At 37.9% G+C, this 23,399-nt stretch overlaps 2 protein-coding genes across 2 annotated transcripts in view; both read right to left on the minus strand.

Moving 5' to 3' along the window:
* Positions 1-23,399, minus strand: part of Nct (Nicastrin) — a 50,021-nt gene that overhangs the window by 6,669 nt on the left and 19,953 nt on the right. The gene's annotated exons all lie outside the window — the stretch shown is intronic.
* LOC141389781 (DNA-binding protein RFX2-like) lies at positions 11,954-20,028 on the minus strand. Its single transcript, XM_073961838.1, has one exon. It carries the CDS (start codon positions 19,588-19,590, stop codon positions 16,840-16,842), a length of 2,751 nt encoding a protein of 916 aa, XP_073817939.1. The 5' UTR covers positions 19,591-20,028; the 3' UTR covers positions 11,954-16,839.

The raw sequence follows: 23,399 nt of genomic DNA on the forward strand, positions 1-23,399 counted from the left end.
TTTTTTCTCAGAATTACAGTTTAAGGGAATTTCTTAGTCAGTTTTGAATTTTTTGCAGCATGTTGTCCTCGGATCCACGTTTGTAGTATTTTATCGGGGGCAAGCCAATACTTCTGGATATAATGGCCTAAAAGCTCTAAAAACTCCTACCAACACCAACTAATATTGAGTATCCATTTTTGGCATCGTAAAAATTCTTCCAAACGTCGTAGATCTGTATCGAACAGCACCAACCAGTACCTCCCTCACAAATTTTCAAAATTGTAACTTAAATGCAGTTTAAGTGCTGTTCGGAGATAGTCCTTGAGATTCCGATTACTACGATGTAATTGTTTACGTAAGCAAGTCATGCCTTCTGATATCCTTAAAAAATCCTACGGTGACCTACTAAAATGACAGGTATGTGGGCACGATAGATACCGAAGAGAGAGGCTGACATTCGTTCAACTTTTGCACAATGTAATATTTCTCTAAAATTTAAATCAAGTCCGAAGATGGACTATCTCGGACAACTTCTACCGGTGCCTCACTCACAAACGTTCAACATTTTCGCAGAAGTGCTGCTTTGGGGCTGTTCGAGGATTTTTTTTTGAAATTTACATCGATGCGGATGAGTTTTAAACACTTTCCATATCATGTGGATAATTCTAAAACATTATCCACGTAATCTGAATAACTTTAAAATATTATCCTCGTCATATGGATAATTTTTAAACATTATCCACGTCATGTAGATAACTTTAAAACATTATCCAGGTCATGTGAATACTTTTTAAACATTATCCAGATCACGTGGATAATATTATTTTCCGTGGATAATAATTATCCACGACATTTGGATAACTTTAAAACATTATCCCCGTCATGTGGATAACTGTGAGCATTATCCACATCATGTGGATAATTTTAAAACATTATCCACGTCATGTGGATAATTTTATAGCATTATCCACGTCATGTGGATAATTTTAAAACTTTAACCCAGGTCATGCGGATAACTGTAAAGCATTACCCACACCATGTGGATAATTTTAAAACATTATCCCCAGGTCATGCGGATAACTGTAACGCATTACCCACACCATGTGGATAATTTTAAAACATTATCCACGTCATGTGGATAATTTTTAAACAATATCCGCATCATCTGGATAATTTAAATAAATACGTCATGTGGATAAATTAAAAACATTATCCAAATTTTGTGGATAATTTTAAACATTATCCCCGTCATGCGGATAACTGTAAAACATTATCCACATCATGTGGATAATTTTAAAACAATATCATCATCTGGATAATTTGAAAACATTATCCACGTCACCATGTGAATAATTTTAAAACATTATCCACGTGATGTGGATAATTTCATAGCATTATCCACTTAATGTGGATAATTTTAAAACATTATCTCCATCATGTGGATAATTTTAAAACATTATCCACTGCATGTGGATAGTTAAAAAACATTATCCACGTCATATGGATAATTATAAAAGATTGTCCACGTCATGTGGATAATTTCAAAACAACATACACGCTATTTGGATAATTTTAAAACGTCACTGTCATGTGGATAACTGTAAAGCATTATCCACATCATGTGGATAACTTTAAAACAATATCCGCATCATCTGGATAACTTGAAAAAATTATCCACGTCACCATGTGAATAATTTTAAAACATTATCCACGTGATGTGGATAATTTTATAGCATTATCCACTTAATGTGGCTAATTTTAAAACATTATCTCCATCATGTGGATAATTTTAAAACATTATCCACGGCATGTGGATAGTTATAAAACATTATCCACGTCATGTGGATAATTTTAAAAAAATATCCACGTCATGTGGATAATTTTAAAACGTCATGTGGACAATGGATAATGAAACATTATCCACGTCATGGGGACAATGGATAATGAAACATTATCCACGTCATGTGGATAATTTTATAGCATTATCCACGTCATGTGGATAATTTTATAGCATTATCCACGTCATGTGGATAATTTTTAAACAATATCCGCATCATCTGGATAATTTAAATAAATACGTCATGTGGATAAATTAAAAACATTATCCAAATTTTGTGGATAATTTTAAAACATTATCCCCGTCATGCGGATAACTGTAAAGCATTATCCACATCATGTGGATAATTTTAAAACAATATCCGCATCATCTGGATAATTTAAATAAATACGTCATGTGGATAAATTAAAAACATTATCCAAATTTTGTGGATAATTTTAAAACATTATTCCCGTCATGCGGATTACTGTAAAGCATTATCCACGTCATGTGGATATTTTTATAGCATTATCCACGTCATGTGGATAATTTTATAGCATTATCCACGTCATGTGGATAATTTTAAAACTTTAACCCAGGTCATGTGGATAATTTTAACACATTATCCATGTCATGTGGATAATTTTATAGCATTATTCTTGTTATGTGGATAACATTATCCACGTTATGAGACTAATTTTAAAACATTATATACGTCATGTGGATAACTGTAAAGCATTATCCACATAATGCGGATAATTTTAGAACATTATCCACTTCATGTGTATAATTTTAAAACAATATCCACAACATGTTGATAATTTAAAACATTATTCACGTCACTATGTGGATAATTTTATAGCATTATCAACGTCGTGCGCATAATTTAAAAACATTAAACACGTCATGTGGATAATTTAAAAACATTATCCAAATTTTGTGGATAATTTTAAAACATTATCCCTGTCATGCGGATAACTGTAAAGCATTATCCACACAATGTGGATAATTTCAAAACATTATCCACGTCATGTGGATAATTTTTAAACAATATCCGCATCATCTGGATAATTTAAATAAATACGTCATGTGGATAATTTAAAAACATTATCCCCGTCATGCGGATAACTGTAAAGCATTATCCACACCATGTGGATAATTTTAAAACATTATCCACGTCATGTGATAATTTAAATAAATACGTCATGTGGATAATTTAAAAACATTATCCAAATTTTGAGGATAATTTTAAAACGTTATCTTCGTCATGCGGACAATTTTAAAATATTTCACATTATGTGGATAAGTTTAAAACATTATCCACATCATGCGGATAATTTTAAAACATTATACACGTTACGTAGATAATTTTAAAACATTATTCCCGTCGTGTGGATAACTGTAAAGCATTATCCACATCATGCGCATAATTTTAAAACATTATCCACGTCATGTGGATAATTTTAAAACAATATCCGCATCATCTGGATAATTTGAAAACATTATTCATGTGAATAATTTTAGAACATTATCCAAGTGATGTGGATAATTTTATAGCATTATCCACATCATGTGGATAATATTATAGCATTATCCACGTCATGTGGACAATTTTAAAATATTTTCACATTATGTGGATAAGTTTAAAACATTATCCACGTCAAGGGAATAATTTTAAAAAGTTATCCACGTTGAGGAATTAATTTTCAAATATTATATTTTTTTGTTTTGCTTTGACAGTGCGCATTTTTCTATTTTTCTTTTGCCTTAATTGTCAAATCGGCAGTTTGACAGATTTTCCACTTTTTACACCACGAAATTTGTCGAGCAGAGAGTTGTAAAAGAGAAAGTCCAGACACATTTATATAAGGTAGAAGTGACAATCATCTGTATTTTTAATTTTTTTTGTAAATTTGGTTTTCAAAATGTAATAGGGTCTACTCATGTAATTTGTAACTTCGAAAGTTGCTACTATAATATACTTCTTTTCATCATGAACGTGTAATAACAATGATCTACGACAGTTCTGAATGCTTTATACTTGCGTTTTGATTCAAATTTGTTCTATTTTAGAGGATTTTCAAAATGTATTAATCTTTTTCTTGAGAAAGTTTTTAAAACGACTCTATTATTCAATATTTTCTTTGACATAAAATTTTCAATAACAACAATGTTGTTTTGTAAATTGGTTAGTTTTTGCAATTCATGCATTTACCTTATATAAATTTGCCTTGGAGAAAGCCATTTTGGCATGCTCTCTCTTAAATTTTGCTTCAAGTTTTACTAATTTTTGGGGTTAAAGGACGCTATCCGAGATAAAAAGTTTAAAAGTGGTGAAATTGTAAGAAACGTTGACGTAAAGGAACAAAGCTATTATGTGGATAACTTTAAAATATTTCCCACTGATTACAACGAATTACTTTTTACGTTTTTTCGTGGTCGAAAAGGGTAACTCCCAAAATTAGATCAAGTTCCAAGGTGGACATCTGCAAATATTAAACACTTTTGAGCTTACTCAAGTTTAAATCAACTTCTTGGATCTTGTTGATATTTTATAGCGGGTAGTTGTGTTGGTCATGACAACAGCAATATTATAATTTTTCTTATACTTCCTTTGATATGGGCTTCGGACTCAAGACAAGATGGAAAAATATATACATAGATGCTTTTATCCTTCCCAACCCAAACCAAAAATGTGTGTCTTAGTTTATGTAAAGAATTTATGGATTGTCTGTAATATTTAAGGCCTCGACACATAAGAAGCATGGCATTCTGGCTTAAGTCATATCTGGTAAATGACTAAAGACCAAGTTCGACCTAATTCAAATGTGATTCTGAAATCTTTTTATTAGGTCGAACTTGGTCTTTAGTCATTTACCAGATATGAATTAAGCAAGAATGCCATGCTTCTTATGTGTCGAGGCCTTTAGTCAATAGAAGATGACAAAAAAAATTGATGTTTGAACCACTGTACGCCGTATTCCATTACATGTGCCGAGCAGTATTGTAAATATAATTGTAATTGTTTTATGTAAAATTAAATTAAAACAAACTATTGTCATGAGTTTAATTCTTCCATTACAATGTGACCAATAATTACCTCACGCACACTCAATTGTGTCACCATATGGCAGTGTAAAGGCAGAGCTGGCTCCAGAGAAATGCGTAAGTAGCTGATTTTGACACTCATAAGCCACATGCTAAAAAACAAGCATATGTGCGGCTTGCTACTCTAAAAAATAAATGGAAGTGTTGCTTGCCATTCTCAAAATATGTACGAGTGTGGCTAGCCACTCACAAATATAAGTTATTTAAAAATGGATATTTTTTCACACTTGTGTATGCTTTGCCAAGTAGTTTTAAATACGCAATTACATTTTCTCTTTTACTTTCTTGCTCATCGCACATCAAGTGTTGTTTTCAACCCTTGAAATTCAACCGTTTGTCTTACGTTCTCCCAGAGAGTGAGAGCAAAAATCATTTTCTAACACTGATTTTCAAACGTTAGAAGAACATGCAAAAGAACGCATAACATTCCAAGCAAATAAAGAAAATCACACACAAACGAAACAACAACAAATAAAATTAGAATTGTTAATTTTTTGTAATGTTGTGTGTGTGCTTCCACTTGATAAGTCACTTGGCAAACCATCTACGATTGCAAGTTTTGTAACAGTGCAAAATATGATGAATACTTGTTTTACTTATTACGCACAAGCAACGGTCTTGATGCGTCGCAAGTATTTTTTGTGGTGGTGGAAAAAATACAGAGTGCAAGAAAACACACACATTAAAAAGCAAAAGGCCCGAAAAACTTGTACGTGCACAATTGGCTTACGGGGGCAAGTAACTCATTGATGATCTCTGGCTGGCTCTCTGCCACCAATCCACAAATACTAAAAATTCCCATCGTATATCATCTCAAATAGTAACACCACCACCACGAATGCACTGTGAAAATGTTGCATCAAAGGCATTCAAACATGAAATATAACTGCAGCGTAATTTGCCATATGGTGCACACTCACACCCACAGAAAGATAGAATTAGCTGACAGGTTATGTCAATGGTGCCGCTGCCACAGGGGACACACACCTGCCGCCGCACAAACTTAAAAAGACGGAACTAAATTTTAGTGGCAGTTACAAGTTGTCCATTTATTGATAGGGGAAAGGGAAATGTGCACAACTGGAGAGCGTTTTGTAAATGCTGAATAATTACACAAATTATTTGCTTAAGAGGAAGAAAATTGAGGATCAAATACATGGAAAAGAGGGTGTTTTTTTTGTTTCTTCTCATGTTTTAAAATTGAAATGAGTGAGTTTTTTTGTGTTGAGTATTGTTTTTTAAAATATTATCTTAAAAGGGTGTCATTGTTATCATTTGATCGTCTCTGTGGCTTAATCGTGAGAACATTTTTGCTAAAACATCAGAAATACAACCTATCTTCTCTATAGCGTAGCACTTTGCGACCGACAAATTACTACGTTATAAAGGGATTATTTTTGCGTCAGAACTTCCACTTGTGCCTTAAAAACAACTTCGTCATAGAGAAGTATTCGATACAGGGAAGTTCGTTATGGCGAAGTTCGCGACTGTATTAGGCTCTGCAATGAAATTTAATAATAATGTTGTGGCTTGGTACCAATCTTATATGGTGGTACTACGCACCAACATCAAAAAATGTCTGAATGACTCAATCTTCAAGTTTGGGAGATTCTTTTCGAAGTCTCGGCCTTACACAGGTTCCAGTATCAAACACCAACAAACTAATATTGTTTTTTTTTATGGCGAGACAAATAAAGACAAAATTGAAGTTATCAACTTTCACAGTTGATTTACAGCCTGTTTCTGTATGTCGAAAGAAGAATGTGTGCGAAAGAAACACGTCCAAACTCTTGTGTGTTTTTCAAATTTGTTTTTTGTTTTGAAGCAAAAGCAAAGTTAAAATTATTTCGAAAACTAAAGTTCAGGCGTGTTTCATTCGCACACATTCTTCTTTCGACATACAGAAACTGGCTGTTAGTCTACTGAACGTTTTGTGTGTTGAATCGTCAATATGATTACATACATACACATGTTCAGATACATACATACACATGTTCAGAGTGCAAGTGCTTTCCACTGCACCACGGTGATTAACAATAGTTTATTATCTGATCACTGTTAGCAGAACATTTTTCATTTCTAAGGTGATCGCCACAAAACAAGGTGCCTCTTGGAATAGCACAAAATCCCCAAGAGAAAGCTGCAATAGAATGGACCATAATTACCCTAAAATTCTAAAAACCCCTGCCGGCTCCAGCAAAAATAACAGATGAGTCTCCGATTTGGTCGAAACTTTGCACGTTGTAAAATGTCTTCCAAACCTACATCTAGTTCCAAGAAGGTCTATATTGGACAACATCTTGGCTCAAGGATCAAAATACACAAATTTATGGAGTACCAATCACCATATATTGTTCGAGGTAACAGCCAGGGTGTTCAACAACTCTAATCTATAAAGGTTTTGTTTATAAAATCCATTGAATTTCCCAATAAGTGCTGCAAGGACAATAGCCTGTTTTGTGGCCACATCCAAAGGAATTTTGTATTAAAACAGGCTTCAAATTTACTGGATTTACTACTAACAACTAAAATATTGATAATTTTGATCCTAAACTCAAATAAAAATATTTTTATTGTCCTTCTTCTTCCACGCTCCTAATTTTTTTAACAAAAAATTTAAAGACGATTCATAATGTTGGTGTAAACAGTAAATAATTTAAAACCAATCGCCACATTTGTGTTAATGAATTAACAGTTGAGGTGTTCACAATGTTAACTTACTTACTTAGCTGGCCCATTACAGAACATTTGTTCCATAGACCGAACTATGAAAAGATCTCCAATTCTATACATCTTTTTAGCGGGTTCATCATCGCTCATTCTTATTATATGGCCTAGTCAACGCAATCGCTGCATCTCGATACGTTTAACTATATTGATGTCGCTCGTGGTTCATACGACGTCGATATTCACCGTCAACGCAGATCGGTCCGTAGATCTTTCGAAGAATTTTTCTCTCAAACACGCCAAGCACTGCATTATCTGCTTGCGCAAGTACCCAGGCTTCGGAACCATACATCAGCACGGGTAGTTACAGTGTTTTGTAAAGCGTTATTTTTGTTTGACGAGTTGTGGCTTTGTTTTTAAAGTGCTTACTTAAGCCAAAGTAGCTTCTATTGGCCAATACAATTCTTCTTCTTATTTCACAACTGATGTCGTTTGTTGTGTTTACGGCGGTGCCGAGGTATACGAAGTCTTTTACTACCTCAAAATTATAGGAACCAACTTCAACTTCAATGGACGCATTGCGCGTCGACACCGTTTACCGCCAGACCCACTTTAGCAGATTCTCCTTCGACCTTCATAAAGGTATCAGTTGCTTCGTTTACTGATCGTCCCATGATGTCTATATCATCAGCATAAGCAAGTAACATGTGGCTATTGGTGTAGATTGTACCACTACTTTTGACGTTTGCCTCTCGTATAACCTTTTCTAGCAGGATGTTGAAAAGATCACACGAAAGGCTGTCTCCTTGTCTGAAACCTCTTTTGGTACAAAACTCTTCGGAGAGGTTCTTTCCTACTTTAACTGAAGATCTCGTTTCAGTTAGAGTCATTTTACAAAGCCAATTGAACTTTGCGGGGATACAAAATTCAGACATTGCTTGGAATACGTTTGAACGTAGCGGGCTGTCGAAGGTTGCTTTATAATCGACAAAAAGGTGGTAGATGTCGATCTGCATATCTTGGGTCTTCTCCAGGATTTGCCACAGGGACCTGGACTTGCCAGGTCTAAAGCCGCATTGGTATGGTCCAATTATTTCGTTGACCGTGGGCTTAAGTCGTGCGCACAATATCCCTGGCACTATCCTGTAGGCGATAGGGAGAAGGCTTATGCCTCCAATTGTTGGGTACGCGTTCTTCCTGCCACATGGAGCTAACTAGCTGATGCATACTCCTTATCAGCGTGTCGCCTCCGGTCTTAAACAGCTCGGCTGGTAGGCCATCAGCTCCTGCTGCCTTATTATTCTTCAGCCGGTTTACTGCTGTCTTTACCTCATCTTGGCCGGGTGGTATACATTTAATACCATCTTCTGTGATTGGATCCGTGGTATCTTCGTCGACTTCGCTACTATTGGATACCAACAGTTTGGAAAAATGCTCTTTCCATATCCTTAGCACACTATCTGTATCAATTACCAGATTACCTTCCTAATCTCTACAGGAGGATGTGCCACTTCCAAAGCCATCAGTCTGATGTTTCACTCTTTGGTAGAATTTTCGGACTTCATTCTGTCTCCTGTACATCTCGATTTGTTCACGCTCCCGATTTTCCATCTCTCTCTTTTTCCTGCGGAAAAGACGTTTCTCCTCTCTCCTTTTCTCGCGATACCTCTCTCGTGCGCTACGCGTTGCTGCTGATTGTAAAGTAGTCCTATATGCCGCATTTTCTCTTCGGTAGCAGCACGACACTCCTGGTCATACCATGGATTCCTTTGTAGAGGTCTCTGGTATCCAAGTATGGATTTTGCGGCTGTTTGCATGGAGTGGGCAATGTTTTGTCATTGTCCTGATATGTTATCGCGACGAGGAGTGATTTGATTAAGCAGTTGGGCCAGTTGAGTGGAATATGCTGTGGCTATATGTTGTGATTGCAGCTTACCGATGCCCAACTTCCGTGTTGTGTCTGTTCGCACTTTGCTGTGTCTGTTTACCTTTGCTGCAGCAAGGTAATGGTTCGAGTCTATGGTTGCACCTCGGAACGATCGTACATCCAACACGCTTGATGCATGTCTTCCATCTATCACAACGAGATCAATTTGGTTTCTTGTTTTCTGATCCGGCGACAGCCAGGAGCCCTTATGAATGTCGAGATGCTTAAATCTGGTACTGCTAACTACCATGTTTCTTGCAGCTGCAAAGTCTATCAGTCTCAACGCGGTGGTTGTGGTTTGGACCCAAATCGCGGGTAGAGCTTCGGCTCGATGTGGAGTTGCATTATCAACCGGGTGCTGCGACCCATAGAACATCAGAGGTGTAAGATAGTCCTTAACCCCTTACCAAGAGGGAAGTGAAGCCCATAATTGTGGGTCTACGAATTGGTACCTGCGGGATAGACTTGAGGACTCTGTGGAGAGCTACCACTCTCTAAGAGTACCCTGGGTAGTTCCAAAGGAGCGCTGGCCGACGCATTGTATCGCGACCCCCGGTGCAATGGTGCACCATGGTTAGAGCCGTCAAGGCGAGAATCATGTAAAACCCCCTCGACTTCAGTCTCATACCATTGTCAGATGTTTCACTGTGGAGACGGAATTTCCCGACTGTTGGGCCAAAGATATTCTCCTTTCCAATGTTGGCATTAAAATCGCCTAGGCAGGGCAGCGGTCATAAGTTTCTTCTAAGCGCTCGTAAAATATATCTTTGGTCTGTTCGTCCTTGTCTTCAGTGGGAGGATGAGCGCAAATAAAGCTGATGTTGAAGAATTTTGCTTTTAATCGAATTGCAGCAAGTCTTTCATTCACTGGGGTGAAGCTGGATACCAGATGTTTTAGTCTCCGACTAACTACGAATCCGCAACCAAACTCATGCTTTACGTCATGGCAGCTATAATACAGTGCGTCACCTTTAGGTGTTGTTGTGACGCCTCTCCCAATCCATCGTATTTCCTGTATGGCAGTAATGTCGGCCTTGTACTTTTCAAGTGCGTAAACTGCACCTTCTCTATAAAGAGTGCCAACATTTCAGGTGCAGATTCACAGAACATGGTCCTTAAAATTTTTGCGGGGGTCGTCCACTTTTGAGGGATTTGTTTTTCTTTTCTTTCGTTTTTTCATTGTAGGCTGTTTTTCTAGTGGAGGTTTACCAACTCGACGCCCAAACCCAAGTTTTTAACGTTCTTATGGGTGAACGCGCGGCACATGTTAGCTCCCTTCCTTTAACGGGTGTTAAAGGCAGTTCTCCAGGTGACACCACGGGGAGGTCGGTGTCCACTTGAGAAGAAAGAAGGACCAAGATAAATCCTGGTCTTTGCCATGTTAAAGCCGATCAGGACCGTTCCTTGGTATCTTCCATTCCCTACGTCACCACGTCACAATGTGAAACAAATACAAAATAGGTCAAAATGGATAATTATAACCATGTTTATTTGACAATTCCCTTGGTGTGTATGAGCACTCCTATTATTTTGAACACAGCTGTATATTAAATTCGAAAATGGACTAAATTGGTACCCCTCCCACAAAAGTTCAAAAATGTTGGTCTATGTACAGATTGAGACCAGTTGGCGGATAATTTAACAGTCTGTTTCGCTATGTCGAACGAAAATGAAAACGAAAGAAAAACTACTTAACTCGTGTATGATTTTCAAATTTTGTAGTTGTTTCGAAGGAAAAACAAAGTGTATATTACAATGAAAAAAGCAAGGTTTAGGAGTTTTTCGTTCGCAATCATTTTCTTTCGACATAGTGAAACAGGCCCTAAAGGGGTGTGTACATAAGCTGCCTTGCTTGCTTCTGATAAAAGAATAAAATAGAAAAGGGCAACCCAGTTCGAAATTTGCTCGGCCTTCTTTATTCTTTTATTCAAGGCGAATTTAACAAGGTGATCCAATAGTTGACGTTAGGTTGTAGTCTTCATTTGCTGTCAATTTTTTTTGCGCGAAATATCCACAAATGTTAGAAGGAAGCGTTAAAATATTATTCGCGAAGCTTAAACAAAGATGTTGTACACAGATATTTTTTATAGAAGCGAAATATTTGTTATTTATTTTTGATTAAAAATATGTTTTGACAGCAAATGGAGACATCAGTTGGTATTATTGTATCACCTTCTTTCTTACACCATGCTTTTATTGTTATTATGTCAGAAATGAATCAGGAAAGGCAGCTTATGTACGCAGGCCTTTAAAGTTTTAATATTGTCTACAAATTTCTGTATTTTTTTTTTTCTGTATAAATTTGTCAAGAAAAAATTAAAATGAAATGTCCCTAACAAAAAAATATTAAATTTTGTATTTCTATTTGATTTATTATTATTAAACTTCAATATGAAAATTCATACATTGTTTTTTAATCTTAAATAATTATAAATTACTTACTTATAAATTATTCGACTAGAATAAGTTCCGTTGATCTGGGTATGGTAATCTGAAATTCATATTTTTTTCTCTAAAACTATATATAATTAATTATAATAAAGTTGAGCGTTATAAATTTGAGTATTTCGTGTTTGTAACATTTATGTAATATATGTATATTTTGAGCAAAATATAAATATTGAAGGCACTTTATTTGAATTTTATTTATTTTGGTTGAGTATTGAATTTAACCGTATTGCACTTATGGCCATCAATAATGTGTCATTTGTTCAAAATAATGGGAACGGATAAAGTACAAGTACTTTGTTGTTTGTCATTGGAGGCAAATATTGGTAGGTAATTTTATCATGGGATCTATGAATATGTGAAATGAATACTTTTATAAAACAATAAATGTTAACTAAGAAAAATTAAATTAACACCGAATGTGGCCGGGAGAGCTCAAAATAAATATTATTTTTTATAATGATGGTTCTGTTCCAGAACCTACAATGTTAGCTAGTCTCCATTGTTTTCCTTTAAAATTTTGTCAAAAAAAATTAAAAGTAGTAAATTCTTCTTCTCTTAAAATTTTCGTTTACTAGATTTTTTCCATTACATTTTAATAATATTAAGTAATTTGGTTACATTTTTTTTAAGAAAATACATTGTTAGCATTTAATGTAATTTGTTTAATTTTTTATTTATTTTTATTGAACTTCTTTTATCAATCCGATCCCATATTGTTGTTGCGTTTTTTTTTTTGTTTGTTGTTGTTTCTAAGGATATCTTAATTAGTAACATTGTTTTTTGTTTCATTAAAAAATATAAATATTGCTGTTTGTTTTCTTTTCTTGTTGATGTATCAGCAACCATAAAATGCAGCTGATAAAAAATATCAAAAATATATTTAAGTGACAATTAAAATAAATGAGATGTAACAAAATTATAATCTCACTCAGAATAATGTGAGACATTCCATGTCAAATGGGAAAAATTTTGAAATTTCCGCTATTTATTAACCGCGAATGCCAACGAAATATTAAATATTGTTTTCACTTTAACAATATTTTGAGATATGATAACTTACATATTGTTATGGCAACTATTGGGGCATGTACAGGACAGGTACCTGAAGATTTCGACAGACTGGTCTTGGGATCGTATCTACTTCTGGGACTCTATAAATGGAACGACTGGATGGACTTGAAACTTTATCTAATTCAAACCTGTTCGTTAAATGTTTTGATTTTTTTACTTCACTCTTGTACTGAATGTCATGCAATTTAAGTCATACAAAGCGAACACGCCAACAATATATTTTTCATCATCACTCTGTTCTGTCAGTGTAATTTTACCCACACATAAACAATTTAAGCGCTCGCTCTTCTTGGTCGGCTATGATCTAATTGTGAGTCATTTCTTTCGAACAACGGCAGGAAACATGGACTTGGGCACGAAAAACATTATATCGCTGTATTCGAAGGAGTTACCAAAATTGTTGTCAATACAGAAACTTAAGTCGTAAATTATGGTGGTCCTCAGTCATTTTAATTGCTGCCGGCACGTTTTTTAGTGCTTTTAGGCCACTATCTTCACGAAGAATGGACTTCCTACAGAAAAAATATATTATTTTAATCTGAATCGATCCTCGAACAGGCCTTAAACTGCACTAGGGCTAAAATTTTGAACTATTGCGAGGGAGAAACTCGAAGGTGGTCATCATTTTGATTGGTTTTGTAGAGCTTTTGGACCATTACCTCAGGGAATATGGACTTGACCCCAAACAAGTAAAAAAGAGTCAGTCGGCTTTGCCGACAGATATATACCCTCAGCCAATGTGAAGTGAAACTTTCACCTCCGGACAGATCGAATGTATTTAAGATCTCTTCAGAATTTTGTGGCCCTTTTTGGACATTTGAACTTGCCGACAAAAATGTGGATTAGGAATTAACTGCACTAAGACACAAATGTTGAACTTTTGTAGGGCAGGGCAATTTTAGAAGTTAAACGGAATTTTGATAAAATATTAGGAGATCCAAAGTTTGGACCAAATTGGTTGCCCATTCAAGTGATATCGTCCTAGCATTTTAGTGACATTTTTTAAATATTGGGGAGATGTACCGTGTAATATGACGAAGACCAAATGTTGGACCAAATCGGTTGAACAGTTCGAGAGTTATCGTGCCCTCCGACCGCCACATATGGTGACATAGGGTTTTTTACACCTTTCGGGCTGTTTTCCCAAGAAATATGGACTTGCCCCTGAAAAAACTTTTACCGTCGTAATGGAGGTAGCGAATGCAAATCGCTTCAACAAAAATCAAAGTGATTCGAGAGCAGGTCTTAAAGTGAACCTATCCGAAGTTTTGTGTGGGAGGTACCCGAAGGAGTGTACAAATATAGCCCCTATTCGAATCTGGTGTATATCTGGTAGATATATTAGGATGCTTAAGGTATGGACCAAATCGGTCCTTCCCTTCAAGAGTTATCGTGCGCACAATTTTTCCGAACATTTTTGAACTTTTGTGAGGGAGGTACCTGAAGGAGTGAACCGATAAGGCTTATGTTCGACTTAAACTAAGTTTGAAGAAAATATTATCAAGGCCAAATTTTGGATCGAATCGGCAAATCCGTTCGAGAGTTATCTTGCGCTCCAACCACTACACACGGTGTCATAGGGGTTTTTGAACCTTTCAGGCTATTTTCTCAGGAAGTATGGTTTTGCCCCTGATGATACTTGTACCGCCGTGTGGGGGGCAATGAATACAAGTTGTTGCAACAAAAATCAGAGTGATTCGAGAGCACGTCCTAAACTGAAGGAGGTACCTGAAACAGTGGACCGATTGAGTCCATATTGAAACCCCATCTAAGCCTGGTAGAAATTTCACGATGTGGAAAGTATGGATCAAATCGGTTACTCCCATCAAGAGTTATCGTGCGCACAAATTTTCCGAACATTTTCGAACTTTTGTGGGGGAGGTACCGGAAGGAGTGGACCTATATGGCCCATCTTCGAACTTAAATCAAATCTGGACAAAATATTTCGATACCCAAAATTTGAACCGAATCGATTGATCCGTTCGAGAGTTATCGTGCGCACCAGCCAGACAGACGGACAGACAGACAGACAGACGGACGGACATTGGTAGATCTACTCAAAATTGTCTGAAACGGATATCGTACAAACATACTTGGGGTCTAAAACCATTATTTCGATGAGGCACATTTTTGGTCGTATCAAAGTGTAAATACCCTCTTTAGCCTAAAGGCTGAGGGTATAAAAAGGTGTAGTACAGTCGTAATAGGAGCCCAGAGGACTACCTACTCCACAAATTTCAAAATGATCCTTGAAATATCCATAAATTGCACATTTGCGAAAGATTTTGACATTTCGTGATTACCGAAGAAATAATACGATGAGTAAAATTCGGATCAAATCGTGGGTGAGATACTCGAGGGGGAGGATTAATATGGTCCATCTTCAAACTTGTTCCTAGTTTGAATTAAATATTGCTAGGTGCAAAGTTTAGGCTAAATCGGATGATAAGTTTGAGAGTTCTCGTGCACACCAGCACGACGGTCAGATGGGCGGAAAGGGTTAAATCGTTCTCAAATTGTCTGAAAAGCACTTCGTCCAAACATACTTTGGTGTCCAAATAAATCAAATTTTGGATCGTATCAACAAATTTTATATATCCTGCTTAGACTTAAGGCTGTGAAAATGGATGAATGTGTCCCAGATGAATATTCTCCCAAAATATTCGAAGGACGAAATCTCGAAAAATGGTTAAATGTTAGTGTAACTCTGAAAACCAAGGATATTGAAAGTTTAGTGCTCCAGCTAAAAATGCATATACTAACACAGAAGGAGTCTTCGAAGTCGAACCGAGTCTCCTGAAAGTCTATACTGACTTTGACTTCATGAACAAAGTTTCTGCTATAGTTACATACATAAGTATTCGCTTATTTCTTGATTTTAATTTGCCTTTCTCTTTTAATCATGCTTGCTTCCCCAATTTAACCCACTGGCCGTTTAAATGCCACCAAAAATGGTTGCAAAATTGTCGCACATTTTTGGGGCCGTTTTTGCATTTTGTTATAGTATTGTCTGTTATCTATCATTCCATGCTTATAACGCTTTATTTGGCCTATGTATTTCCACGCAATTGGCCTAAAACGCAAGCAATTAAAAAAATCGACTTTTTTGTAATTTTCGACTTTTAAGGAATGCGATAAAAATTTAATCATAAATGTTACATTCATCTAAAGTCAGGGATTTGTTAGGAATGTCGTAGGATGTCAATCAAAAACCAAGGGATTGTCATGTAAGAATACACCTATATTACCCTTCAAAGTTTTCGGCACTTTTAAAAGAAGGCCCGGTGCAAAAAATGAATCAAAAATATAATTTTCATATAAAATTTTAAGTTTTCTCGAAAAAAATCTCGGCGGTAAGTGGGTTAAAGACATATGTCCCCACCCGAGGTTACGAAGTTTTTCGGCAGTTTACACACATACGACCCGATGGAAAAAATTGTAACAAAGATATCAAATATTTTGATTTTCGATGAACACGTATTCACAAGTTACCATTATTTTGAATCGAATGTTGATCTACCCTCTACTTTAAATTTCAAAAAAATTGCAGATCTGATTTTACCCAAATTGGCATGGAATGTCACTTGTTATCTAATTTCTTTTTACTCTGATTTAAGGCACTGCGCTGATTTTCTTTCTCTTGATAAAGAGAACAAATATCATATTCTCACTCTCTCATTGAAATGCCATGAGCGATATTTCTTTCACAATTAATTTGTTAGGAGAACCTTTAGTTCCATTTTCTTACTCAGTAATCCATATGAATCATGGAGCGGCATCCACAAAACGCTCCCTTCCAGTTACCTTCGCTGCCTTTCTAATTATGTTTCATACGTTTTGCTTCCGGTTCTTCCGGTGAATGCATAGACGACGTATCACCAGAGGTTATAAACTCCAACTGATAATCCAATTCAATGTTGACATTTTTCTCGTTGCGATCACAGATGACAGCAATGGTTGTTTTCTGTTGAGCCTGGGCAATTTTATGTTCCACCAAATAGAACATATATTCATCGTAGAGTAGGCGTATCAGATGGAAACTACCAAAACTGGGCGCCGACCGCAGAGTCAAGTCGCGTATAACCATTGAACTGTAGAGGCACCATTTCAGAAGGAATTGTCTGGCCGCTTTGGGATATGAGGGTTTACCTTGATACTCCTGGAGGGCGGTGTCGACAACCATTTGCAACCAGGAAGCCCATTGTTCGAGGGAACTTTTCTGTTGAAGTGTCGTTTTGAAGTCATTTTCAAATTGCTGCACTATGTGGGGATCACATTGGCACACCCAGGCCGCCTGTTCCTGGACATTGTGGAAATCAACACGTGAGAGATCCTTTAGCATTTGTGATATTTGGGCACTATTTTGTAGCACAGCTTTGGCCGCCTGGGCCAAATGATTGAGGGATGTGTAGCGCCGTAAGGTTTGACAGAAAGCCGACACCGTGGCAGTCTTGATTTGTATCATTTGCTCGGGCACTCCGGACATGCAGTCGCTTAACCATATTTCCATGTTGGAGGCAAAATTGCGTATGGCCTGGGTCAAGGCATTGGGCATGGATCTCAGGACATCGGGTATTATGACATCAACCATGTTTTGGAAAAATTGATAATCAATGTCTTGTACAAATTTTTGTATGGTCGTTGAAAGGCAAAGGAAATCCCATTTTCTTTTGGACAAATATTTATCCAAATGATGATGTTCTGAGGCCTGTTGCCAAAAGTCACGCCACAGATATTCAATGGTGTTGAATTCCAAGTTTAATATGGCCTCGAGGAATTTTTCACAATGCTCCTGATAACGTAAACGAAAGAGATCAACATCTTGAATGGTTATCTCGGGGGGGAATGTGTGATCCAAATCAATGAGAGGAAAACAGGGTACCGCCCCCGTGCCATCACCCAATAGCTGAGAACAGGTGGCAAATGTTTCAGGTTTGAAAATGATTTTCTTGGAAATTTTCTTTGTTGAATTGTGTGACATGGTGGAGGAGGATGAAGTGGGCGAAGAGTCACTGGTATGGCCGCTGTGTAGTTTTCCTGGTGAGGTGTGGTTAGAGCTGTGATGCTGTGACATGGAACTACTGACCACCGCAGAGTGCTTGGCATTTTGCAACATCTTTTGGGAATTGGGTGACTTTTCTTCCTCATGATTTTTTAGAAGAGAATCGGATTTGATCCGTATGCCATAGTAGTGATATTTGGAATTGCCACGAGTACCCAGGCGTCGTGTTCTTAGCCCAGCAAAAACGGAACGTATTAGTTTACCAAAACTGGCAGCATTAACCGGTTCTATGTTACACTCCTGGCAATGTTGCATGTAGTGGCTGTAGAGTGTGGATCTGGGCAAACTAACTCCCTCGGCGGTTTCATAGTTCTGCGACAGCCATTTCACTGTGGCTGAGGCAATTTTGTTGCTACCACCTCCGGCCATCAAATGGTTGTGATCATTTTCCATGGAATTCTCATCATGGTCGGTGATTAAATTTAGGCATTGGGATCCCATGGCTGAGGTGGATGTGGAATTGGGTGTTTGGGGTGAACTGTGTATCTCCTCGGAGGAGGTGTTGAGCAGCATATTTTCTTCCACGGGAACCAAGTAAGGCATAATAGAGGCTGTGTTGTGTTCACCGCCGCCGGCTGCTCCTCCCCCACCTCCGTTAATGGAAAGATCTGCAATGCCATTGAAGTCAGCCGTTGTTGTGGTGTAAAATGTCTGTTGATGGGTTTGATATTCTTGCAGGGGACAAAAGGGATAGGAGATTTGAGTTTGTGTGGAGTTGGCATGATACAATTGATCCGCATCAACATATTGCACCTGATAATTTTGACCCGCATCCTGGGCTGATACTGTGACGGTTATAAATTGGGGACAAGCCGATTCATCTGGATCAGGGTGATGATGATGATGGTGGTGGTGGGCAGCCAAGTCAACAACACCTTCCTTGATGGCAGCCAAGGTGTCCACCATTGTGGCTTGATGAGCCTCATTACTGGAGCCATCAGCAGCATTATCCATGGGCAATACCACATTAATTACAGCCACCTCGTCCTGTTGGCCACTTGTACCACCACCCTCCGTTGTGGTCAATGATAATGGTGATGGGGACTGATGACCGCCCTCGCCAAGGTCCTGATGATGAAGGTGATGATGATGATGATTGGATTGCTGATTGCTTTGCTGTTGCAAATCCGTTGATGTTCCGGTTGTTGCGGCCGCTGTTGCTGTTGTTGTTGTAACCAATGTTTTCTGCGTCATAATATCCTGCAATTGTTCGGTGGTAATAAACTGATACTCCTCGCCATTGAAGCACAACGATGTCGTCGAGTCCCTAGTTACCAGGGTTTCTATCGGCACGGCTGTTATATCGTTTGTTGTGGCATTAATAATGGTGGGCAAAACACTTGATTCGGTTGTTATAGTATCCACCGCTGTTGTTTCTGTTGACACCACTGTCAGTGTAGGAGACGCCGATGTGGTATCTATGATTCCCGTTGCGGCCGTTGTTGTATTATTACCCGCAGTTGTTAATACAAAATTTCTAGGTGCCGCAGCTAATCTCGTGGTCATATTGGCAAACTGTGATTAATACCGAGCTAATTATCCAACAGTATGGACGCGAACAAACGAATCTTTGCGAAAAATCTACGCGTAATCCAAAAGCGGAGGAGGCCAGTTTGCCCGTTGCAAAAGAGTGTGGCTGTGTGGACCAGTTCAAAAACCAGTTTCCCAAAGTGTGTGGTGTTACGAAAGCAAAATTCTCAAAATATTTTTTTGTTTTTCAAAAAATTTTTTTTTTATTCCAAAATTATCCTGCGACGTAGGAGGACGAAAAAACGAGCCAGCAGTATGACGTTATTCCTTTGGTGTTCTGTATACGTTTACAAATCGTTTTAAGGATATGTTTTCCATTAGGATATATGTATGTGAGTTTGGAGTTTTTCCACCGTCACCGCTTTTGCCGCCGCTGCTGCGACCGTTGTTAACTTCCCTAAAAAGTGGGCGCTACCAAGGTAACCAACTCAACCTGCTTGCCGTTGCTATATAGCAAATATAGTATATCAACCGAAAGAATATTTATATAAACTAAATTAGACTGACTGTGTATTAGTGTGCAGCAGCAGGTACACAACTAGCTAGCTGGCTGGTTGTGTTGCAGATACAGGCCAAGTGAATCGATTGAAGTCGTTCTTATTTTCAGGCTCATTGTCTGGGGGTTGTTTTGCTGGTGCCACGGTTAACTTGGCTCATTCGCGCAGTCGTTCGGCTAACATCAACAATGGCATTATCCAAAAAAAATGCACTTGTCCGCCGCTAGTTTTGAGCAAGGATCAAGCAGTCAGACAAACGGACGGACAGCCAACAAGCCAGATGGCAAAAACGACAAGTGTGTTTGGTGTTCACCAGGCATAGCTACGTTTTATGGTGGCTCAAAAACTCCCTCCCTCCTCTCCTTTCCTTTGTTGTGTTTGGTTTGAGTGATTGTTTATTTTCTCCTTCCCCTTTTCCTCCTCCTCCACTTGTTATTGTCGCAGTTGTCTTTGTTGTTTTTGTTATTGTTGTCGACTTATAATAATTCAAAAAAGAAACTAATTTTCATTTTCATTTGTTGGTGGTTTTTTAGCAGTTGTTTATTTCATTTTTTATCGTCCCCTATCATTCACATGAATATCCCTTTTTGGTTGTTGGTGTTTGGGTTATTTTAGCCAGGTCTATTGCGTGTTGCAGTTGGCGATTTTTAGTTTTTTTGTTGCTTTTGCCAGTGGCAATAAAAGTGACGATTAAGCCATGTTGTTGATGGTGAGTGGAGGTGGTGGTGGCATTGCTGCCGATGTTGTTATTTATTGTTATTTTTTTCCAAATTTTCACCACTCATTTAAATACTTCATTTGAATACGAGGGGTAATGAGAATTTTGATTTTAATGTGTGAATAAAGGACTTTCGCGAAGCACAACAACAAAGCTAAATAAAGTCATGATATAAGATTTTGTCAGACCAAAACATTCCATTTGGGTAAGGTAGGATAGGATGAGGGGAGGGTCCAAGTCGGGTTAAACATGGCAAGTCCAGAGCTTATGTTGGCACCTCTTTCAACTGAAGTGGGCATGCAACTCCCTCGGTGTTACCTGCTTAGCAATTTGTTGAAGCCTTTGTGTAACACACAACGTTTTTATACCCTCAGACTTTAGGCTAACGAGGATACGATGAAGTGCCTCATCGAGATAATACCGGTCCACTCCTTACGGTACCTCCCCCCCACAATAGTTCGAAAATGTTCAGAAAATTTGTGCGCATGATAACTCTTGAAGGGTATATTTGATCCATACTTTACACATTGGACTCAAATCGCTCTACTTCTTCGGGTACCTTCCACACGAAATTTCGGAAAAGTTCAGATTAGGACTTGCTGTCGCATCGCTTTGATTTTTGTTGCAACAACTTGTATTCACTGCCCTCCATACGACGGTACAAGTTTCTTCAGGGGCAAGTCCATACCTCCTGAGAAAATAGCCTGAAAGTTGCAAAAAAAAACCCTATGACACCGTCTGTAGTGGTTGGATCGCAAAATAACTCTTGAACGGATCTGACGATTCGGTACAAAATTTGACTTTCGTAATATTTTGTCCAAATTTAATTTGAGTTCGAAGATAGACCATATCGGTCCACTCCTTCAGGTACCTCCCCCACTAAAGTTGAAAAATGTTTGGAAAAATTGTGTGCACTATAACTCTTGAAAGAAACAACCGATTTGGTCCATACTTTACCCATCCTAATACATCGTTTGAATTTCGATTATATTTGTCCACTCCTTAGTGTACCTCCCACACAAAATTTCGGATAAGTTCACTTTAAGAACTGCTCTCGAATCACCTTGATTTTTGTTGAGGCAAATTGCATTCGCTGCCTCCATTACGACGGTAAAAGTTTTTTCAGGGGCAAATCCATACTTCTTGAGAAAACTGCCCGAAAGGTATAAACAGAGCTCCGATTTGCTCGTTTTTACTCGCGAGTGAAAAGTACCTGCGAGTGGGAGTACTCGAAGAGTTCGAGTTTTAAAAGAAGTTTACTCTCCACTCTTTTGTTTTATTTGCGAGCAGTCGCGAGTACTCCTGGTTTAAAAATAAGAGTGGGAGTGAAAATACTCGAAATACGAGTTTACACGAAGAATATTTCAGATTTGCTCGTTTTTGATGATTATGAGTTTTGCACGAAGAAAAGAGTGGGAGTGAAAATGCTCGAAATAGAGTACGAGTTTACGCGAAGAGTAAAATCGAGTAAGTAAAATGTATTTATTTTTTACCGTTTGTGTGTTCGTGTGTGGTATGGAACAGTTTTTGATGTTGCTGTGGACTGAAGGTAGAAAGGGCAAGTTGTTCGAAAGTTCGGAGGAGGGTGGTCGGAGGTCCCGTACGATCTCCTCCGAACATCTTACAACCCACCTCTGAACCTCCGATCACCCTCCTCGGAACATCCGAACCTCCGACCACCCTTCTCCGAACCTCCTACCACCATCCTCCGAACTTCCGACAATCTCCTTCGAACTTTCGAACAACTTGCTCTTTCTACCTTCAGTCCACAGCAACATTAGAAACTGTTCCCTACCAAACACACGAACACACAAACGGTAAAAAAATAAATACAGTAGAATTCGAGAGAGTATTTCGGAGCCCTGGGTGTAAAAACCCCTATGTACGCTCCAGCCACCACGATAACTCACGAACTGATCAACCGATTTGGTCCAAAATTTGGCCTTCGTCATATTTTGTCCAAACTTAGTTTCAGTTCGAAGATGAGCAATACCGGTCCACAATATCCGGTACTTCCCCCCAATATTTAACAAAATTTAACTAAAATGGTATGCACGATGTCTCTTGAACGGGTCAACCAATTTGGTCCAAACTTTGGATCTCCTAATATTTTGGACAAATTTAGTTTCTAAAATGACCCATATCGGTCCTCTCCTTAGGGACATTTATGTCTAGGTACAGTTTAGGGTCTGTTCGAAGATCCTTTGGAAATGCATACCGATGCTGTTCGTTGTGGTCCTGTTTACAGCGGTATTATGTTTTCCGTGGACAAGTCAATAATAATTATATATATAATTGTTCCACAAACATCCCAGATGGGACAAGGGAGACTTCTCTCATATCAATGAGTGCACGCCGATTCATATTAGCTCAATGATATGGGACCTACTTTTTATTGCCGAGTCCGAACGGCGTGTCTTACGACACCACTTGTAGAGAAGTTGACAAGTCAATGCTTCCTGCAAAAGTTATGCGATGACTCACCGAAATGACTGGTGGGCGCGATATCTATCGAAAAGATATGACTCCCAAAATAAGATCCACTTCCATAATGGACTATGTCAGCCCAT

Source organism: Musca autumnalis, unplaced genomic scaffold (genome assembly GCF_047663935.1).
Source record: "Musca autumnalis isolate F117 unplaced genomic scaffold, ASM4766393v1 scaffold_1, whole genome shotgun sequence".
NCBI lineage: Eukaryota > Metazoa > Arthropoda > Insecta > Diptera > Muscidae > Musca > Musca autumnalis.